Below are 20,947 nucleotides of genomic sequence, written 5' to 3'. Positions count from 1 at the left end.
TTGTTGTTCCAGAGAGTAAATAATTTTAAAAAGAAAAGTCAAAGGAGATTTTTTTAATCAAGGACAAATTCAAACAGCTATAGCATCAGAAAACAGCAGACTCTCAGGGTTTTTTTTTTTCTTTTTCCAAACACTGCAGATGTTTTTATAAACTCCAACTGCTCGTTGTGGTTGAATAATAATAAATCTGCAGAATAATCTCAGATAAACACCCTGCTGTTAACATTTCATGAGAAGCACACCCACGACAGTAGTACGATTCCCCATTCGGGGGCTGGAAGTGAACGGTGTCCACAAACCCAACACACTAGTTCAGATAGTAATCAACAACTTCCTGGTTATTTCAATTAAAAACGTTGAGTTGGTAAATGCTCAGAAGAGTGAGACATTTATAAATTTCAAACCTGTTCACAGACTTATCAGCTGTATTGATTGGAGTCACATCTTAAGTTATAAATGATCCTTAAAGCAGAAAGAAATAGTGGCGGTTCATAGTGGTTAATTCAAAAGGTCAGCTGTATGGAGGAGGAAGAGGTGCGGTGGAGATGGCGTCACGGACCGATGGCGCTGTGCCGGCTCAGGGCTGACTCTGGATGCGTCTGCGCAGCTCCTGGGCCTTGTCCCTCAGCTCGGGCCTGCTGTCGGACTGCAGCGTGGACAGGGAGCGCTGCAGCTGCTCGCGGCTCCGGGCAGACATGCAGTCCCACTGCTCGCTCTCTGTTCGGGGGACGCAAACATCCCGTAAGAACAGATGCTCAAACTACAACAAAAAACCTCAAAAACATCAACAGTCTCATGTTTAACTAAGACACGCACAAAATATAGACATCTCCAAACTAAAATCTAACATGATGGCTTAATTTTAGAATCCATGTCACTTTACTGGGTTCACATAACTTGTTTCTAAACTAAAACAAAAGATGGATCTCTTCTTACAGAGTACTAAGGCAAAAAAACCCTAACAATAATTAATATATGAGAATAAAGTTCTAAGAGTATGAGAAAAAGTCAAAAATTTACAATAATAAAGTAAAAATTATAAGAAAAACGTTGCAACTTTACAAGAATAAAGTTGTAAAAATTATAAGAAGCAAGCCAAACTTTTACGAGAAAAAACTACAAACTGGGAGAAAAAAAAGTCGAACAAGAATAAAGTAGTGAAATTATGTGAAAAAATTTCAACTTTTCTGATGAAAAATTACAAAAAGTTCAAATTTTTATGAGAATAAATTCGTAAAAAATTATGAGAAAAAAGTTGTAATTTCACATGAAAGTAAAAGTAAAAAAATAAAAAGAAAATTATATTTTGATGAGAATAAAGTTATTAAAATTATATGAAGCAAATCATAATTTTTACGAGAAACAAAATCCAAATTGTGAAGTCATAATTCAACCAGAATAAAAGAGTAAAATTATGAGAAAGAAAATTGCATTTTTATGAGAATATATTAAAAATTAAGAAAAACAATGCAATTTTACGAGAATAAAGTTGAAAAATGATAAGAAGCAAGTCACAATTTACATAAAAACAACAAATTGTGAGAAAAAAGCCTTTAAACCATTTTACAACATTGTAGTCATCAAATTGACTTTTTTTTACTTTTATTAGAATAAACTAAAAATTAAGAGAAAGAGCCATAATTTCTTGAGAATAAAGTCGCAACATTTTGAGAAAAAAAACCCAACATTTTACAAGAAAAAAACCCTGCAAATTATGGGGGAAAAGTTGTAATTTTACAAGGAAAAAGCCAATTGCAAATAAAGCTAAATCCTGACCAAATCCATCAATGCAGTCATTTATGATGATACCATAAGGCTTTAGTTTATGGTAGGAATCCATGGTCCATAACATATTTGGACCTTTGCAAGTATACTGCTGATGCATGTGAACAATGGCCTGCCAGAGATTCTCTCCTTGTGGGTCAATAAGACCCATTCTCCTGCAAATTCTTTCCAATGCCCTCATATTAAAAATAAAACAATTGACTCACTAAAAGACTAAATATTTTCTAATTTTTAAAACGAATACTGAAGTAACCTCTTACAATGCGTTCTAGGCCTCTCATACTGAAATGTAAAAGTTATTTTTTTTGTTGTTGTTTATATTTTAATTAGTAAACAGTTTTAAAAAAGCATCAGTATTTTTTCAGGTCTGAACCCCCATTTTTCTGCTCAGTGAGATCAATAAATGTTTGAAAACAGGCATAATAATAATACATACCTCCTATTTTCTTAACAATAAGATCCACGACTGTCAAGGCCTCCGTCCTCACAGAGGAGTAACTTTTGTTTTCTGTGGAGGAAAATCCACTAAATGAAACGCACAAACTACACAACAGTTGAAGCGAAAGTAAAGTGAGAAACCTACCTAAAGGATGAGTGAGAGCGGCGCAGGTCTCAGTGAGGATCGGGGACAGAGCGTTCAAGTCTTCAGTACCCTTCTCCAGAAGCAGTAATCTACAGGAAAAACAATCAGAATTCCTTTAGATCGATGCGTAAGTTACTGAAGGAGTTATCTCTGTGGGGCACTTACTTCTGAAAGTACGCCTTCATGGCCTGCAGGACAGCCAGCTGAACTTTCCAAGTGCTCAACTTTAACTTCTCACACATCAGATTGCAAACATCCATCTGGAAATGTACTGCAGAGAGAAAACGTTTTGATTGACGCATCAGTGATGCCAGACAAGGACAACAGTTCTGTGCTGAGAACATCCAGCGCCAGATCATCATTGGTCTGAATTCTTTATTCGCTGAATATTCTGGCGTACCTCAGGGCTCAGTTTTAGACCCTCTTTTATTCTCACCATGACCTGCTTCCACTGGGGTCAATTTTTAGGAAATGTGTCAAAAACACATCTTTTTAATCAGGCTTTTAACTCCAGGGAACAGATTTAGTGGGCCAGCTTGTTTTATTAGTTCTCTTATTGTATTTTATTGTTTAATGATTTTATTTACATTTGATTTTAAGTTCAGCACTTTCGTTGCTTCTGCTTTTATAAGTGCTCTACAAATAATACATTTATTGATTAAATATCATTTCAAACCTGTATCTTTAGCATTTTTCACATACAATTTACATAATTATATGAGTACATCTTTGAACAAGCCCAGACTTTTCTTGTTGTTGTATGATTGTTATAACTTTTACAACACTGGAGCTGTAATGTAATTCCCCCTTTGTGGAGTGGGGGCATATTAAGGGAGTTTTTGAAAAATAAAGACATCAATAGCACATGAAACAATTTCACTTCTAAAGCCATAAAGCCTTCATTTGAGAACCTAAACTGTGCAGGATTTAATTTTTAAACATGAGTTCACTCATGTGGTTTGTAGAGAACTCACCCTGTGTCTCCTGGTTTCTGGGCCAGGCCTTCCCTAGAGTCTCAAAAGAACAAAGCAGAGCTTCAGTCTGCAGCTCTTTCTCCTTCACATCCGCATCATCCTCATCATCATCATCGTCCAGAGACCGAGCAGACGCACCGCCGCTCTTTGGAGAACTCTGTTGAGACATTAGGATCATACATTAAAGAATGCATTTGTACCCTTGGAAGTAAAAGGATGGAAGGAGACGAACCTTCTTGATGAGAGGGAAAACGATCTCTGCCATCTCTCTGAAACGGTCCTCTTGGCTGCTGTGCAGAACATCTCCAACACAACGCAGAGCGGCCGTTTTGTACACCAGATTCTCCTTACGGCATTCCCTCATCACAGCCTCCAGCACCTCGGCGATGGTTGGTTGGCCACTGCACGGTTTCTGCAACTCTGTGCTGGAACCCAGAAGAAAACGGAAAAAAGCAATAAATGGAGGTTTTCTCTCAAATGTTGCAGAAAAAGTCTGCAGGAGAACTCACCTGCATTTGGATACCACAGAACCAATGGCTTTCAACAACTCCTCCTAAAACCAAAACAAAGTCATCAATTTAAAACCTAATTTGTCTTCTGATGCATCAATATGTTTTGTTTGAATTTTGTTTTGTTTTTTTAGGAAGCAACTGTTACCTTCCCAGCCCATGTGCGCCCAGAGAGTCCCTGCATCAAAGCGGAGAGCACCAATCCAAGGTGTGGTGCCACTAATGAGCCTGTCTGCTCCTTGGCAACAGTTGCCATGGCAGCTGCACCCTGAGCCTTCATCTTCCAAGACTGGGACTGCAGGGCTTTCTGTGTGATGGCGATCAGCTCCGTCATGTAGAGTCGGATTCCTCCGAAGCTACCTGAAGTCACATAAAAGTTTCAAGACTCGTTTTTTCAGGGGAACTAATAGAAAAAAAACAGTTTAGTTCTCTGTGCTCTTCCTCACCTGGGACGTTCTCCTGCCACACCTCCGTCCACAGTTTGGCATCATGACCCTCTCCGTTCTCCTCATCAGGACCAGCAGCCTGATGCATGCCAAGAAACGCCAGAGGCAGAGCCACTCCTGCGTGACCCTTCAGCACATCCGGGCTGTAGTGACTGATGGCGTGCACCGTCAAAGCACAAGACGATTTGTAAACGGGTTCTGTGAGTAAAGCAGAAGATGAAGACATTGAAGTCTGGAGGTTTTATATGGTCATATCAACAAAACTGTTAATTATAGATGGACTCACCTTCTTTTTCCAAGTACCAGTTGCTCAGCTTGAGCAGCAGCTTCTCCACACTGCTGTCTTTAGCCGTCTGACAAGCAGAGAAAAACAACATCATGAAGAAATGAAGGGATGCTAAAGAGTCTAAAAGAAACAGCTACAGTCTGATCCAAAACAATGTCTGAAACCCACCGAAAAACATCAGGGAAAAGGGAAAAAGAAAGGAAAAGTGGACAAAGAAAGAAAAAAGGAAGGAATGAAAAAAGAAATGGAATAAAAAAAGAAATATAGTAGGGGAAAAAAGTGAAAAAGTAAAGAAAAAAATAAGCAGAAAAGATGGGAGGGAAGGAAGGAAAAAATGAAGAAAGAAAAGGAATGAAGGAAATAAAAATGTAGACAAGAGGGGAAAAAGACAGAAGGAAAAAGGGGAAAATGATTGAACGTTAAAGGAAAAATGGGGAAAAAGAAAAAGGTACAGTCAAAAAGGAAGAAATGTAAGAAGGGAATGAAAAAGTAAGGAAGATAGGAAAGAAAGCATAAAGAAAATAAGTAGAGAAGAAGGAAGGCAGAAAAAAGAAAAAGAATGTAATAAATTAAGTGAAGGAATCTGGAAAAAAGGGAAGGGGTTTTAGTTTTTGCTTCACATATATCACGTCTGTGAAAAAATCCAGAACAGTTCATATTACAATTTCTCTAATGTGTGTTTTTTTTTTACAAATATGTTTGATGAAATAGCCACAGCCCGATACCGTCAAACACACATCCCAGTTCACTCAAACACTGTCATATTTTTTGCTTTTAAACAAAAGATAATCTTAATTTCATAAAAATGTCCAAAATAAAAAGTAAATCAAGTTCTGGATCATTTAAATCAAATCAAAAATATCTTCAGGAAAAAGGTGCATTTCTAAGAGTAAGTAATAAAGTGGGTGCTTACCCTGACCAGGTGCCCCAAAGCGAAGGCATATGCTTTCTGTACCACAGAACTTCTGTCATGGATGACGTTCAGCAGAGAACTCATCAGTTTACCTGAAGACACCAAAACTTTTAAGTCTTATTCTTTTAGCATCTAACAAACACATTTCCTGTTTGGATGAAATCTGCACCTGAGTATGGAGTTAGGTCCTGAGGACACTGCACGGTGAGGGAAACGATCACACTCGCACAGCCTCCCTGTACACAAAGTCGAGAGCTGACTTTTCACCAGGAGTTCTTATGATTCTGTGAGATTATGAGGCATTAAACCTTGTTGTACCTTTGTGCCCAGGCCCACTCCACTCTTTAGCAGCTCACAGAGTCTGGGAACCAGCTCCCCGAGGACAGAAACATCCAGGTGTTGCAAACACTGACAGCACAGACATGCTGGTTAGAACAGCTCTGACTAACAAAAGAAACTCCCAAATATTCCTGTTTTTGTTCTACCATGTTGACAGTTTCCATCATAGGAGAGGATTTGGCAGCACTCAGCCTCGCAGCATCCATGGCACTCTGCAGGAAAACAACCAGAACCGCTCAGGACACCAGAACCTCTAAACCGAGTGGTTAGGCTACAGGTTAAAAAGGCAGAGGACCTTTTCCTGCTCTGTGGCTCTGAGACTGAGGTAGTTGAGGACCTGGGGCTCCAAAGTGCTGAGAGCCTCCAGCAGGGCTGGGATCAGCCTGGAAGCGTGAGGCTTTAGTCTGGCACCGGCAGTCTTGCTGATCTTCACCAAAGTCTGGATGCTGAGAAGAAGCAGGAACAGAAACGGTTAAGCGAAGTGGGAAAAATGAATATCCGACAAGATAAATCCATTGATTTGCTTGAATATTGTGTTATAAAATCATTCATTCAAATCATGTTAAAAATATGACATAATAACCTTTAAGATAACATCTTAAATAGGTATGTAAATATTAGGGATGTCTTAATCAAAGTCGGATGTTAAATCCTGATCAGATTTTACTCTCATTATGTTCAGTATTTTATATTTCAAGCTTATTATGACAAATAAACATTCTAATAAAGTCTGCATATCATGAATGGATCAGGTCCTTTTTTATATTGTATGGCGCAGCAGAATATGTAAATAAAGTTTGAGTGGGGTTATTTGTTCATTTAGGTAATAATATTTTTTTTCTAACTAAAATATGACTTTCCAATAGATTTAAATATGTTTTGAGGCTGTTAAACAACACACAGAAAACTAAGCCCTACTACCAGACACCTATAGGTGAACTACAATAATGTCTTTACCTGAGCGAGCGAACCTCTGACACGTTGCTAACGATGCCTTTCTCCAGCAGGGTCGGCAGCAGCACCGCCACGCTTCTCTGAGCCGCGGATCCTGAAGATTCGCACATACGAATGCAAACCTTCCAGACAGCGAAGAGAGACGTGTAAACACAAAATAAACATGGAGAAGAGCTGGGTTGTGTTGGAGTCTTACTTTGCTGAGAGTTTTCAGTGTGAGGTCTGCAGCCTTTCTTACAGATTCCTAGAAGAAAAACACAAAAGTACATCGAATCTTTGAAATAAACCACTGCAAATACGTAATAATAAAGGAAAAGAATGGAAGCTTGTTTTTTTTAATTATTTTTGTACCTTGATGTCATCAAGGACTCGGAACAGCGTCTCCCACATTTCTGACAGGTAATCCAGAAGTTCATCAGCCTGACGGCCGCGGATCAGGTCATTAAGAGCCAGACAACTGAAGGAAAAACATATTCTTACTTTCAACATTTATGGAAACAAACTAAGTAGAACAATAATCTACATTTTCCAATGAATATAATGAAAAACAAATCCAAGACTGATTCACATTTAAGTATAAAATTCATTTAAAGTGAGCTTTTCTCTAAAATATTAATTTTGGGGGGAAAAAGTCATCTAAAGAGCAGAGTAACCTACTGCAGTGGATTTTAATCCATTCCTAATATGTTAAAATGTCCTTTTTAAATCAATTTCTCTGTAAAATTTGCTTTAAATAAACGTAATTCATGAAAGAGTTTAGAATTAAATTTAAATACATAAATATCAAGACTAAATAACATGTCCTCTGTGCAGATTTTGACAAAAAATGATAAAACAAATGAAAACATTGTAAAAATGAAATTTTCAAAAACACAGATTAAACATTTATAATATTGAGCTTTAAAAAAAATCAGAAATAAAAATGTATTTCTAAAGAAATAGTTTTTGTACCTGGATTCACGCACTCTCCAGGCGTTACTGGTCAGGTTGGACATGACATCCTGCAGGATTTCTTTCAGATATTTGTCCACCTGAAAACAGGAACAAACCGTTCTCCTATTGATGGCTGTTTTCTCCTTTTTTCCCCACACTGGTTGAATAATTAACTATTGTTGATGAAAATGTTCCAAGCATTAAGCCGTACCAGGGTCTTATCGGTCACCAAAGCGTCCCAGATGCTGGTCATGGCCTGGCGGATGCTCAGGTTGGGGTCAAACTGGTAGCGGTACAGACGAGGCACTAACTGAGGCAGGAACGGAGACAGCTGCTCCCCAGCTTTAGCTGCGATCATGTGGAAACCGAAAGCTGCTCCCTGAGTGGAAGACCCGGTCAAGGAGAAGAAATAAGAAGAAGATCTGCCACAGCTGTAAGTGGCCGTAAATTACAGATGTTAAGAATGGTACCTTGCGTGAGTTCCACATTGCATGATGATTAGCCAGATTCATGAATTTGTAGACTAGATCTGGTTGGTTCAGGTCGCTGGCTAATGAGCAGAGCTCCTTGTAAGTGGATAAGCCATGACTGTCAGAAATCAGTGAAAGATGTTTATGAAAATCAGTTATGACTGATGCTTCAATGAGAAAACAACAGAAACAACAACAATAAGTGATTTACCCGTCTGGTGTTTTTCCCAGTCCTTCCCCCTGGAAGACCTCCGTCTCCTCGGAAAGTTCATGTTTGACTCTGTTGACAAATAAACATTTTTTAAAGTCACTTCCAGAATTATTCGACATATACATACCTCTGCTTTATGAAACCATCATCTCACCTTCTGCCAGTCATGAGTGTTTCAACCAGAGTAGAAACCAGTTCCTGCTGGTCGCGTTCTCCTCCCATCTCGTACACAAGCCCCAGACCTTTAGATGCCACATCCTGACTCAACTCTAAAGGACAGAATCAACGTTTTTTTCCAGATTATTCTAAAAGATGAGTTCTCACAACATAGAACCAAAATTGACAGATTTGGTCTCACCATCAGGATCCGAGAGCACAGAGATGAATGCGATCTGAATCTCCTTCAAATGAGTCTTTAAGAGAAAACAGACTTTATTTTACCAACAATGCATTAGTGCTGGAGACAGTGCAACATCATCAGAAATTCCACATGGAAAATTGTTCTTCTCAAAAGGAAGCATTAGATACTTTATTTTGACAGACATTCACATCCATAGCAGCTCATTTTCAGAAACTACTGTTCTTTCTCTCTACAAAACATAAATGCCGGTGGAGACTGAGCACATGCACTAGAAAGATCCAATATTTGTCGGAAATCATAGAAGCCACTCGTATTTCAAGAGACATAACTGACTTCCATGCAGGAGGTGAAGAGAAATAAACGGTTGGCCTGATCGATCTGGAGCTCAGAAATCTGCTCTGTCATGGCTCCAATTAAGAATTAAAACGATAACTAAAACTAATAATGAAAAAAAAAAAAATCACACTTTTAAGAATCAGACACTTGAAATAATCACCTCCTTTACTTATACCTTTAAAATCAATTCTCTTCAAAATAAAATACATCTTTCAAAACACTGGAAAAAGTTTCTATAAGTTATTTAAGTAGTACCCCATATTTCTGTTATTTTAAAATATATTTTTCATTTTGTGCTGTATGGAAAACTCATAAAATAAATAGAATATTGAGAAAAAGAAATCAAATGTCTTTGGTGTAGATGCTTTAATTTGTAGAAGGCAAATAGCAAATGTTTCATGAACTGACCTTTACTCTTTCCAAGAACTTTTATGGTTTTGATAAAGGTTTAGAAAACTGAAGTTCATCTCAAAGCTCTCTTTTCGGTTGATGTACATTCAGAAAAGATTGTTTTATTTACTGTAATTTCCTGGTGATGGCCCAGTTTCTTGACGAGCGAGAGCAGCCAGATGCAGGAAGCCTGTCGGACGTGAGGGTTCTGGCTCGGCACATATTTGGACAGAATGGAGTTGAGGACCCACGGAACCACGTCGTTGCTCTGCACATCTTTAATGGAACAGAAGAAAATTAAAATGAATTAAAAAAAACATACTTTTTTAGAAGGTTTAAACATTTAAAAACTTAAAATGAAAACTTTCAAATCAACCTTATCTTCACTTCATCCCAGATCAAAGCAAAAGTACTGACTGTGTGGTGGACTGTACTGGTCTTCTGTGCAGGTCCACGGGTCTCGTGCAGCGCCTGAAAGGGTTCCTATGGCAGCACTAGTGATCGCCTCTCCAACTGTGAACTGCAGCTCCACCTGCTTAGCCTTGCAGAGACACAAGAACATTTATAAACAACTTGATTGGGCCATCAAAAATTGCTAAATAATCTGAGGTTTTGGATAGTAAAAAATATAAAAAGTTGCTCATCGCAGAGGCTCTGATGTCTGTGATCACCACCTTACCTCCACTGAATCCATCAGTCCCTGCAGCAGCTTCTTCTGGTGTGGAAAGTCTGCATCTCCCACTGGGAGGTAACCCAAAGTTGTGATGGATCTTTCCTTCATCTGTGTGAAACCGTTGACAGGGATGTCGAGAAATGATAGAGATTAGCTAAATAGTGTACACCTCTAATAAGACGGTCACTAATATAATTGCGACGGAGTGATGGGGAGGCATCGGCAGAACCGTCAAGATTAGCGATTTCTTGAAAATCGTTGGAGTGGTCATGAATACAGATGGCAGCAGTCAGGCGTCAGGCGGACTGCCACTGCGCGACCTCTAAATGTGCCCGGGCGACCACTGACTGATATTAAAATAAGTGTCTGGTTGCTGTAAAGTAAAATAAAATTTTAAAAAAGCGATTGCCGCCTCCCGATTACAAATACTGCCGTGCAACCACCTGATGAAATTGGTGAAAAACCTGGATTTGAGGTCGGTGCAGGTGGCATGTTGTAATATGTGACTGCAGTCCAGGAGTCTGCAACCTTTAGTGCTGAAGGAGCCATTTGGTCCAGTTTTTTACTGACCAAAATCCAAGCAAGAACCGCAAAGTCATTGTTTAGAAAAATACACTTTATCTATGTTTTTGTAGCCATTTATTTATATAAAGTATGTTTTTATTAATTATGATAATCTAATTAATATAATTTGCTTTGTGAAACAATTTTAACTTATTTTACTTTTGACCACAGCACATACGTTAACTTCAAAATAAAATACACCTTGTGTCCAATAAGCTTCTTATCCTGCAGCAGATTTACTAATAAAAATAAAAAAGTAAAATCAAACATTGCATTTTCTATTTTTAGAACTTTGGAGCGCTTTATCCTTTTTACTATCAAATATAAACATGACAACAGTGGTGTAAAATTTCATTTTTTAGATAAATCTATATGTGGTTTATTAATAATAATATTGATGACATCATCGACTGGAAGTGACGTTTGAATTCTGAGACACTACTTTTCCATAACTCTGTTTGGAGGGCTAAATGTAGGTATAGGTAGAAGGGAAGAATTTAGATTAGACATAAGTGGACAACTATTAAACCACTTTACCTTAGTGCTCTCTTTGCCGGAGGGGATGCGGGCGAGGAGGTTTTCCACGACGGAAAGTTTAGTGCAGCCCGATCCGTCTGCAGGGATCAACAGAGGGGCGTTGCGCCCGATCTCTCCCAGAGCTGTACAGGCGGCTACAGTCAACAGGGCACTGCTGCTGTCCAGGAAGGAACCTAAGAAACGCCGAAGAGAAGAGGAATAATCCAAAAGTGGCATCAAGAAACAACTCAATCTTTGTGAGATTAATAATCTCAGGGCAAATTTAAATGATAAAAGCGACTACATACCAATGGTTTTAGTAGCCATGGCTACAAGTTCATCACCTTCATCCTTGGAAGTGATGCTTTTTGTTGAGTCAGAACAAGTGAGGGCTTTCTTTCTGCTCATGTACCTCCCCACCATGTAGCCCAGAGCCAAGATGGCGCCATGCTGAGTTTCAGGACTCTAGAGCATCAAAACATCAACAATTAGCAATTGGGGATTAAAATGTTGGAATGGAAAAAGGTCCAAAGAGGAGGACAAAGCGCCATACGTGGTTGTCTCTGGTGATTTTAACTAAGTTCTGCACAGCCGTCTGCAGCTCGTTGCCCGTCAGGGTGGAAACCACCACAGCGTAAAGCTGAGCGGCAAGCTCCCTCATGTCCTCTTTGTTTGTGTTCATCAGGCTCTGGAGGAAACAAGAAAAGAGCCAAACGGAGCAAAGACATTTAGATTATGGATACAGTTTAAAAACCGCTATAGAAGTGAGCAGTGAGATAATGTAATATTTTATTTGATCACAGGTGGAAGTGGTACGTACTTTAATCCAGTCGATTCTATCAGAAAACCTGGGGGCCAGCTTTTCCGGGCAAACAGACACCACTTCTAGTAAGCAGTACATGACGGGTATTCCTGTTGGGAAAGTTGGATAAGTTCAATTTTTTTAAATCTCAACGTGATAAATGATTGAGTCATTTCTTTGATGCGCTTACCTCCCACAGCAGACAGCAGCTGCTGCAGAAGATCCATGTAGACGTAAATGGGATTCGTCTCCGAGCCTTTTGACGCCGAGGGCTGAGGTTCGGCGGACAGCAGCAACTGAACGTAGCGGCCGATGGCGGGAGCATCGTCCTGCATGTCCGTCAGGCGGGTGGACAGAGGCGTGGCCCCGGCGCTGTGAGCTAAACACATCCTCAGGTACAGCATGATCTAGCAGAGGCAGAAGGTGACGTCAGGAGAGAAACGCTGGCGGCATTAATAAATCTATAAAGACTAAATAGTTGAACCAAGAATGCTGACCTCTGCAAATGCAGATGGGTTAAAAGGAATGGTGGAGGTTCCAACGACATATTTAGCTGGAGTCTTTATCCTCTGAGCTGCCTGCAGACGACAACAGTGCCTTCAATGTTCTCTTCAGCAAAAAGCGACAATTTGATAATGCGATCCTCACTTTTTCTTGAACATAGGCAACCATGTCTGGAAAGGATGGCATCGGCTTTGGTCCTTCTTTTTCGCTCTTTGGGGGGTGAGCTCTCAGAACCCTCTGGGCTTCTGCAGATACTTCCTCCCGTCTAAAAAAGATCAATCACAGATCTGAATCTTTAGAGTAAAGTGAAGGGTGGGGTAATTAATTTAGATTATTTGTGTTAGTAAAACAGCGATCGAAACTCTGTTTTTGACATGTTCTTTTTGCATTTTTCTAAAGATGGAGGATATATCAACTCAATCGCACAGGGAGCCAAAATCCAAAACTCACCTTAGATAGTGGGCTAAACAAGATAACCATTTATTGAACACTCTAAAACTAAAATTTTAAAACTTTAAAACCGTAACTTTTAAACATAATTATGAACTAGATATACAGCATTACCTGGGATAATGCTCGTGTCAATGCTATAAGCTGAATTTGGCTACTGAAGATGCTAGTGTTGATAGCTGAAGATGCTGAAATTGATAGCTAAAATCACTGAAGCTAATAGCTGAACCTGCTGAAGCTGATAGTCAGCTAAAATACTAGCTAAAAAAAAAACTAGGTTAGCCAAAACAGCTAGTGTGTAGCTGAAAAAAAAACATCCAAATAGCATAAAAAACTGAAAAAAGCCTAAATTAGCCAAAGCAGCTAGCATGTAAATATTAGCTTAACTCCAAAATAGCCTAAAAAACAAAACAAAAAAAGCCTATATTAGTCAAAACAGTTAGCATGTAATATTACTGATAAAACAGAAATATTAGCTAAACTCCAAAATACACTAAAAGATCTTGGTAAAAGCCAAAACATTCCAAAAAGTTAGCAGAATGCCAATTTTTAAAACTTTAAAACCGTAATTTTTTTACATAAATATGAATAATAAAAAGGCAGGAATATTATTGCATAATAAATCGACTAAATATTACTCTTCTTAAAAATATATTTTGTCAAAATCATACAAGTTAGAAATAAGCGCAAGATAACACCGGGTCAGTAATAACAATAAAATAAAAGGATCTGGAGGGGAGGATAGAATTACCCGGTGAACCGAATCCGTTCTCCGGGCCTCGACTTTGACACATGTGATATATTATAAAGAAAATGAATCTTAAATAAGCTAATGAACTACTGTTGCTCTGTAGAAACTGTCCACTTTCTGACTTTAGCTAAAATGGCAGAATCATAATTAAACTACCACAATGAAAATAGCTCGTAAGATGATCGCAGTGGGTCTTTAAAGTTTCTTCTGAAACCTACGTGTCTCCAGCAGCCAGCAGCAGCAGGTATCTTGACGGCACGTGATCAGGCGCAAACACGGTGCTGGCAAACTTCATGGCCACCTGACGAACCTGCACCTCTGGCTGTTTTCAAACAAGAAGAGGAAAGAGGATTTGAAATTTGTTAAAACTACGGTACTTTAAATGAAATACTTTTTAATTTGTTGGGGTAAAAAGTTTGGAATTCCAAACAGAATGTTCTAAAACTTGTTCAAATAAAGTTTCATTTTAGAAAATATTTGTAAAGAAGAAACTTTACATGTGTAGGATAGTTGTGTTTTCTTTTTTGTCCTTAAAGCTTTGATATAAGGTCATGAAGATGTTGTGAACAAATAAACAGAAGAAGAACACAGGATATGTGTATGTTCTACCCTCGTTCAGGTTTATTATAGTGTCGGTTTGGGAACTGTTTGTGCTCACCTTGGCAATATAAGCGGCCACGAGGGCCTCCATCAGATTCAGCAGCGCCCCCTGTAGGTTGACGTAAGCTCCAACCATCATTGACAAAGCCTCTTGAATCGCAAGGCGGACATCAGGGTCCTCCTGAAGAAGTAGACAGGAAATTTTAGGAATATAGGTATTTTTTTTAACTGGTTTTAAAAAAGTAAAAATTAAAAACACCAAAAAGGGAACAAAAAAGTATATATAATTTTCTGCATTCTGTGAGAGAAAAGTAGATTTTTGTTTGAATTCTGCTCCTGACTGTTCACTTACCTTACACATGGACTCAAAAAACTGCTGCACAAGTGCAATATCCTTAGTGAACAGCTGAGGCATACGACTGGAATAAGAGAGAAAATGGTTAAATTACGAATATAATGATAAATCCCTCTAAACTTGAAGCCTCTTTTTTAATACCTTGACAGCTTTCCAACTGCAGAGTAAGCAACACAGAGTAACTTGGGATCCTGCAACAAAATAAATGATTACTTTAAATCCATACATTTAAAAAGCGATAGTAAAACGTATGTTATTAGTAAATGATTACCTCTTTGTATTCATTGATGAGCTTCGTGAGACCGTTGAGAAGCATCAGCCCTAAAGGCTTATTAGTGTCGGGGCATCTGTAAACCAAAACAGAAGGATTTGGATTTCAACGATATATATAACAATAACAGAAATGTTTTGCAGAAGAGATAACGAATAAGGACACGTCATACACCATGCAGATGTGATGAACAAACTGTAGTGTGAGAGACAGCAGTTTGTTGTTGGTGTTGGCTCCAAACAGGCCGTCATACACAACCTAGAGCAAACATGTGGAAAGAGTTTAAAGACATTTAAAGACAATATAGATGGAATTTTCTGAATTATTATTATGCTTAAAGGTCCACTCCAATTTAAATAGTGTTTTTGGTGTTTTTAAAATGTCCTTTTCCATATGAGGGAGGACAGATGTTAAGAAAACAAGATGTAAACAGGATGTCGGGAAGAAGGGGTGGGTTTACTCTGCACCAACTGTCCCACCCACATCTTTCCTGAACTCCTGTTGCTCTACAGAAACTATGTCTTAGAAAATTACATTTCTTTTTTTAATTTTGGCTAAAAATTGGATAATAACTATTTAAAAAAAACCTGGGAACACCTTTACAACAGATAAAAAATGATTAGAAAGAGTCTTCAATGAAATGTAATTTGTGAAAGACTGTACCTGGATATTAGCTGGAAAGCACTCCGCTGCCAGGCGTGACCTTAAAAGATGCGGCAGGATCTTCAGTTTGACTCTGGTGCTCACCGGCTCATGCTTTAGCTCTTGTTTCACACCACCGCCCTGCAGGACACACAAAACAATGTCAAAATTAAATCATTTATTGTTTTTTTAATGTTCTTTTAAATTGTGAGGCTACTTAAAAAGATAAAATAAGAGAGGACAAACCTTTGTTTTAAGAGGAACGTCTCCCAGGTAAATTTTGAACATTTTGTTGATGATTAGAGGATTGTTCCAATCGATTATGCTGTGGTAAACAGAAAAGAAAAAATAGAGAATGTTACACATTATTGAACTGTTAGCAGTTTAAAGATTAATTTTAAAAAGATGAGGGTCATAAAAGCAAAAAGTTGTTTTTTTCTTCTTTGTTTTGTAAATGTTAAACTTTTTTTATTTTGCATTCAGTTGAAAAAATCTTCATTTTAATTTTTCCGTGTCAAAAAAAACAAAAAAAGCCACAATGTATCCATGCCACAGACGTGATATGTGTCCTTTTAGTTTATATACTATGAACTGCAGATAATGAGCCCAAGTTTTTCAATAAATAGGATCCACCTGAGCTTTGAACTTTGCCTTTATGCTTGTGAAGCTGCAGAGACAAGCAGGGACCGTCGATAAAGTTTATAAAAACGCCCCAGAAAACAGATGGCAAATTTCTTGTAACTCACTATAAATAATTTCAAAAACATCACAAGTAATCATTATCATTAAAACAAACTCCACAGAAATCCCTAATATCATTAATCTTGAGTGAACCAGCATGTTTGGATGATAGAAGTTGTGGACGTTCCCTTATCTTCTTACTTCAGGAATTCAATTTTGAAGCCTTAAAAAAATGTTGTTCAAGCGAAAAATAGAAAAAAATGGAAAAATGGTATTACACTAGTCTGAATGCTTTTAGCTGAATGTTGTTGTTGAAGATGCTAAATCTTTTTATTGAAGAAGCAGTTTACTTTAATTGCTGAATAATGTTATAATTATATTAAAACTCATTACAAAACCCACAAAGTTGACCCACAACGAGAGCGTCCAGCAGGTCACCCACAGACTTCACTGCTTTGTGCCAAACACTGTGGTCAGGACTGACTCACAAAACAAAAACAAACGGTTCATTCTGGTCAACATTGGATGCATCCGCAATATTTTGCTCTGCAGTGTTTATGGATAAATTAAGTAGGAGGAACAAAAGACATCATGATGAGCACATAAACAAAACGGACACGGATCATGTCGATGACACGGACACATTTCAACTCTTAATTGAAGGTCATTTTATAGTTTTCATGAGCGGTCGATCTTAGTCCCTCGTCTGTTTGGACTTCTTTCTAGTTCTTAAAAATGTTAGATTGAAAATCTTGGGAAAAAAATGAATGAAAAACACCATTCCATAAAGCTGTGGTTTCTTGATAATTGGTGACAATACATGATGAATGCAGCGTTGCAGCAGTGGAAGACTCTTTCACTGACCTCTGTTTGCTCTTCAGCTCCAGATCGGCTGCAGTGGCCACACTGTGTCTCGTGTCGCTTGATGCCACCACCAGGTGGACCACCGTCTCCACTTCTGGGACCTGCTTGGCTTCGATGAATTTCACTATTCCCAGCTTGCACTGGTGAAGCCAAAAAATCAAAGGTTGAGTTGTTAGACTAAACTCCAAACAGAGAAAATCAATCAATGTAAGAGTTAAAGAAACTAAGCAGTTATTATTTTACTATAAGAGAAAACTGTCATGAGGTGGTTTCAAGCGCTGTAAGATTCCGAGTACCTGCTCCAACTGCTCGGCGTTCCACTGCGCTTCTCCAATCACCCTCTTGACAGCATAGACACTCATTCCCGGGGGAGGCTGCGGGAGACCCTGCCCACCTGCAGCCGCCGCACCGTCTCCAGAACTTCCTTGAGAGGAGGACGGCACTGGTCGAGAAGGAGATTCGTTCAGCACAAACCTGCAAGAACACAACATCTGGTTAGAAATTCTGAGCCACAAAGTCTGCAGGTTTGACACATTGAACTAGTAGAAACAGAAACAGAGCGTACCCATAAGGCATGAGTAAAACGTCTAGCATGAATTCCAGCAGCAGCTGGACCGTCTTTGGCCTCTCGGAGAGGTTGAAGGGGAGAGCGTTTTTAGACGTGTCTGCAGGGTACTTCATGTGGAAAAGACTGGGGATGAGCAGATGCATCAAACTAAAGAGGGAAAAGAAAAAGAGGAGGGGGACATTTCAAAATAAAACTTCAGATTTGATTAATACAGAAATATTTGTTAACAAATCGACATTGTCTTAAGAACAGCTATTAACAGTAATAAATAAAGATGATGTTCATTCAAGGCTTTTATTTTGTAAAAAAGAAATTAAACTAAATTAATTTAACAAGTTAAAATTAAGGTTTTGTGAAAGGAAAAAAAACTTAAATTTATAGAATTGGTACAGAATTGCCTTGTAATTTGCATTACTTATACAAACTTGTTAAGAGCTATAAATATGTAGAAAAATAGGCCTCAACACAATTAGGTTTTAATTCACTTTTAAAGCTACATCTGCTTTATTTTAAGGTTATTAAAAATAAAACTCTAAAATTCAAAAATTGTGTATACACAATTAAAAATAGAGATCTACACTTTCTAACAAAACTGGATTTCAAAATAAAAGCATTAATGCAAACAATGTGTGCATGTGAAGACAAAATAAGAAAAGAAGACACTGTAGATAAGCAGGGGATCAAATAGGCGTCTGAGATGAACGATCACATATGAATGAGTCCTTTCACCTGTCCTGCTGCGGCTGTGGCTTTCCCTCCATTGCGGTGAGAAGAGTCGGGGCGAGCTCGCACTGTTTCCCCACCTCCAGGCGAGGATACCCCATTTTGATGTAGATGATGGTGAAATTCTGTCAAAACATTCAAATTATCACACGTCTGTTCAACATAAAGAGTTTGTAGTGCTTAACCCTCCGTACACATCAGTGTTTTCCAACCACAGTGGCTGCTTTCAATCAAGTAGCAATAACACGACCGCCAACATTCATATAGTTTTCATTCATAATATTTCAGGAGGATTTTAAAAAATGTTTTGAAACAAACATAAGAGTTATGACACATAATTGACAAGGTCTTTCAAATTTATGTCTAAAAATCTGCAACCCTGCATCTCATTTTCTAAGTTACAAAAATCCTCAATGTCATGTTTGCTGTGCCGAAGAATAGAGATTGAAGAATTAGTAATTATAATTAAAAGACCACGAGGAACACTGTGAAAATAGATCAAAAGATGATTTTAAAGTACTACAAAACACTCAAAAAGTAATATTTTTACACAAACAGTGAATCCTGAAATGTTCACATATGTTAAATCAAAAGATTTCCATCTGAAACCTTACCGTAACAAAAGAGGCTGCAGAGGGGTCCTGGTACTGCACCAGCAAAGTTTCAACCGGCAGCTGGATTTTTGGTCGGCTTTTGATTCTCTTGTTCAGATGCACTAATAACTCCATCACCTGTCAAAGGAAGAGGTCAAATGAAATCCTAAAACACACGATACGCTTGAACTAGCAAAATCAGAGACAGACTGAATCTTCGCCGATGAAACCAGATAACATATTTCATAGGAACGATATGATCCTTGTTTGTTGTACACAAATTTACACTCGATGATCTTGTTTAGTATCAGTACTCATCTCTGTGTCTCACTGGTTGACGTTTTGACAAAAGATCTTCTGGATCAATTCTAGGTCAGTAACCAATTAATCCAATCCACCAATTCTGATGTGAATTGTTAAAATGAATGGTTACACCCCTAACATTTCATGGTGCATGAAAGCTTTAGGGAAAGCTTACTTTCTTTCGCACACCCTCCTGAACGCTGGACAGTTTGAGGAGGACTGGTGGCAGGAACTTGGAGATGATATCCTGCAGCTGTTCGTCTGTCTCTGCATGGCCCAGGCGCAGGAATACACGTTCCAGCTGATCTGTTTCAATATAAAAAGACATCAAAATAATGCTGACAAATCTATAAGAGCTCTTCTCTGCGTGAACAGGCCACATTTCATTCAAAGACAACACTCAGTAGGAAGCAAACGCATAAAGGCACCACGTTAACACAAAAAATAAATATACACATAAAAACACCCCGCTGATATTTTTGCTTCAGTGTGGATGGTCTCCCCGTTCTGTCAGCAGCTGTTTTTGGTCGAACCATCAACGTGCCCTGCCCTCTTTCTCCTGGCACAGCTCACCAACTAAGCTAACAACTGGCAATTCTGCGCATTTTATTGAGGTTTTTTGATTCTCCTGCTAGCTTTTAGCAACTAATGACAACCGAGCTCAACTTCCACGAATGTCCTAAATACACCATATTTTAATGAATAAATAATATCATTGTACTGATTAAAATTCACTACAGGAAAGAGTTAGACTTTCCATTGACCATGACTGGGCAAACGGCCTCCTGACATTAGCAACTAGCAACTAGCCGAGCAGCTAGCTCTCCTTCAGGACCAGGTTTTATTTTAGAAAATGATTTATCGGGACTTATTATACATGTGAATCGATGCGACTCAAAAAACTAAAGATTATATATAAATATGAGCACAAGAATGATCAATTTAACAAGATAATATAGGCTTATAGCGTAGAAAGAAACTTACTGAGTTCATCCTGGGCAGCCATGTTTGCAAGGGGTCACTAGCGGCCCCCTGCGTTTGCTGAGGGGAACTGCAGCCAAACTGTGGTTCAGTCTGACTCATTACAGTCCACCAACTAATAATAATAATAATAATATATTTTAATAGTGTTATGTTATTTACAAACTTAGAAGCACTTTTAATGCATTTCAATTAGGTTATTTTTGCACCTATTTGTGTAATTTCTTTTGTAATTTACTTTATTTTTAATATAAGTGGTGAAACTTTTTTTCTGAGACCAATTAAGCATCTAAAACGTTAATTTATTCATCTATTTTATTACTTTATTTTCAGGCATCTTGTAGTTTTCCTCTCTTTGTGGTTGTTATCTAATACAATACAAGATGCTTTCTTATTTATTGATAGAAAAAAACAACATTTAGACAGGTGGTTTAATCACCTGTTTGCAGTTAGAAAACATCTGAGCGGTTGTAAAAAGTTATTAAAAAGGCAGCGATGACTTCCTAATTATTTTCATTTTTATGACACTGCTTGTGGAGTTGAACGAGTCTGTTTCCATAGTGACTCACGGAGGGGGTGTGATGGAAAACATCTCAGTGACTCAAAAGTCTGCTGG

At 38.3% G+C, this 20,947-nt stretch overlaps 1 protein-coding gene across 3 annotated transcripts; it reads right to left on the bottom strand.

The window, feature by feature from the left end:
- Positions 1 to 38: 38 nt before the first annotated feature.
- On the bottom strand, positions 39 to 20,423 carry ecpas (Ecm29 proteasome adaptor and scaffold). Of its 3 annotated transcripts, none has more exons than XM_024289479.1 (49): positions 20,335 to 20,423; positions 19,526 to 19,656; positions 19,069 to 19,185; positions 18,461 to 18,579; positions 17,729 to 17,878; positions 17,460 to 17,637; positions 17,164 to 17,303; positions 15,865 to 15,943; positions 15,640 to 15,759; positions 15,149 to 15,234; positions 14,977 to 15,052; positions 14,847 to 14,896; positions 14,703 to 14,769; positions 14,409 to 14,531; positions 13,969 to 14,072; positions 12,694 to 12,814; positions 12,543 to 12,623; positions 12,236 to 12,452; positions 12,064 to 12,155; positions 11,797 to 11,931; positions 11,552 to 11,708; positions 11,265 to 11,437; positions 10,170 to 10,271; positions 9,908 to 10,031; positions 9,621 to 9,766; positions 8,762 to 8,816; positions 8,558 to 8,672; positions 8,404 to 8,472; positions 8,193 to 8,310; positions 7,934 to 8,101; positions 7,741 to 7,820; positions 7,141 to 7,246; positions 6,986 to 7,033; positions 6,793 to 6,911; positions 6,131 to 6,281; positions 5,982 to 6,047; positions 5,815 to 5,904; positions 5,666 to 5,732; positions 5,497 to 5,588; positions 4,584 to 4,650; positions 4,298 to 4,495; positions 4,000 to 4,211; positions 3,852 to 3,895; positions 3,575 to 3,767; positions 3,343 to 3,499; positions 2,534 to 2,639; positions 2,369 to 2,457; positions 2,222 to 2,293; positions 39 to 717 (listed from the first exon to the last, which is right to left on the bottom strand). In XM_024289479.1, exons 1-49 carry the CDS (start codon positions 20,354 to 20,356, stop codon positions 578 to 580), a joined length of 5,532 nt encoding a protein of 1,843 aa, XP_024145247.1. In that variant the 5' UTR covers positions 20,357 to 20,423; the 3' UTR covers positions 39 to 577. The 3 variants fall into 3 exon arrangements, with proteins under 3 accessions (XP_024145247.1, XP_024145245.1, XP_024145246.1); XM_024289477.2 differs by lacking the exon at positions 20,335 to 20,423 and adding an exon at positions 19,805 to 19,971; XM_024289478.2 differs by lacking the exon at positions 20,335 to 20,423 and adding an exon at positions 19,817 to 19,970.
- Positions 20,424 to 20,947: the final 524 nt, after the last annotated feature.

This window comes from Oryzias melastigma, linkage group LG1 (genome assembly GCF_002922805.2).
Source record: "Oryzias melastigma strain HK-1 linkage group LG1, ASM292280v2, whole genome shotgun sequence".
In the NCBI taxonomy this organism is placed as follows: domain Eukaryota; kingdom Metazoa; phylum Chordata; class Actinopteri; order Beloniformes; family Adrianichthyidae; genus Oryzias; species Oryzias melastigma.
This window is presented reverse-complemented; position numbering and strand designations above follow the sequence as displayed.

Excerpts from the sequence above, each read along its gene's own strand:
- ecpas (XM_024289477.2), bottom strand. The coding sequence starts at position 19,886 with ATGGTTCGACCAAAAACAGCTGCTGACAGAACGGGGAGACCATCCACA. Across the intron at positions 7,821-7,933 it reads TGGTGACCGATAAGACCCTG|GTGGACAAATATCTGAAAGA; the intron begins GTACGGCTTAAT and ends TCCTGTTTTCAG. Across the intron at positions 3,896-3,999 it reads GGCGCACATGGGCTGGGAAG|GAGGAGTTGTTGAAAGCCAT; the intron begins GTAACAGTTGCT and ends TTTTGGTTTTAG.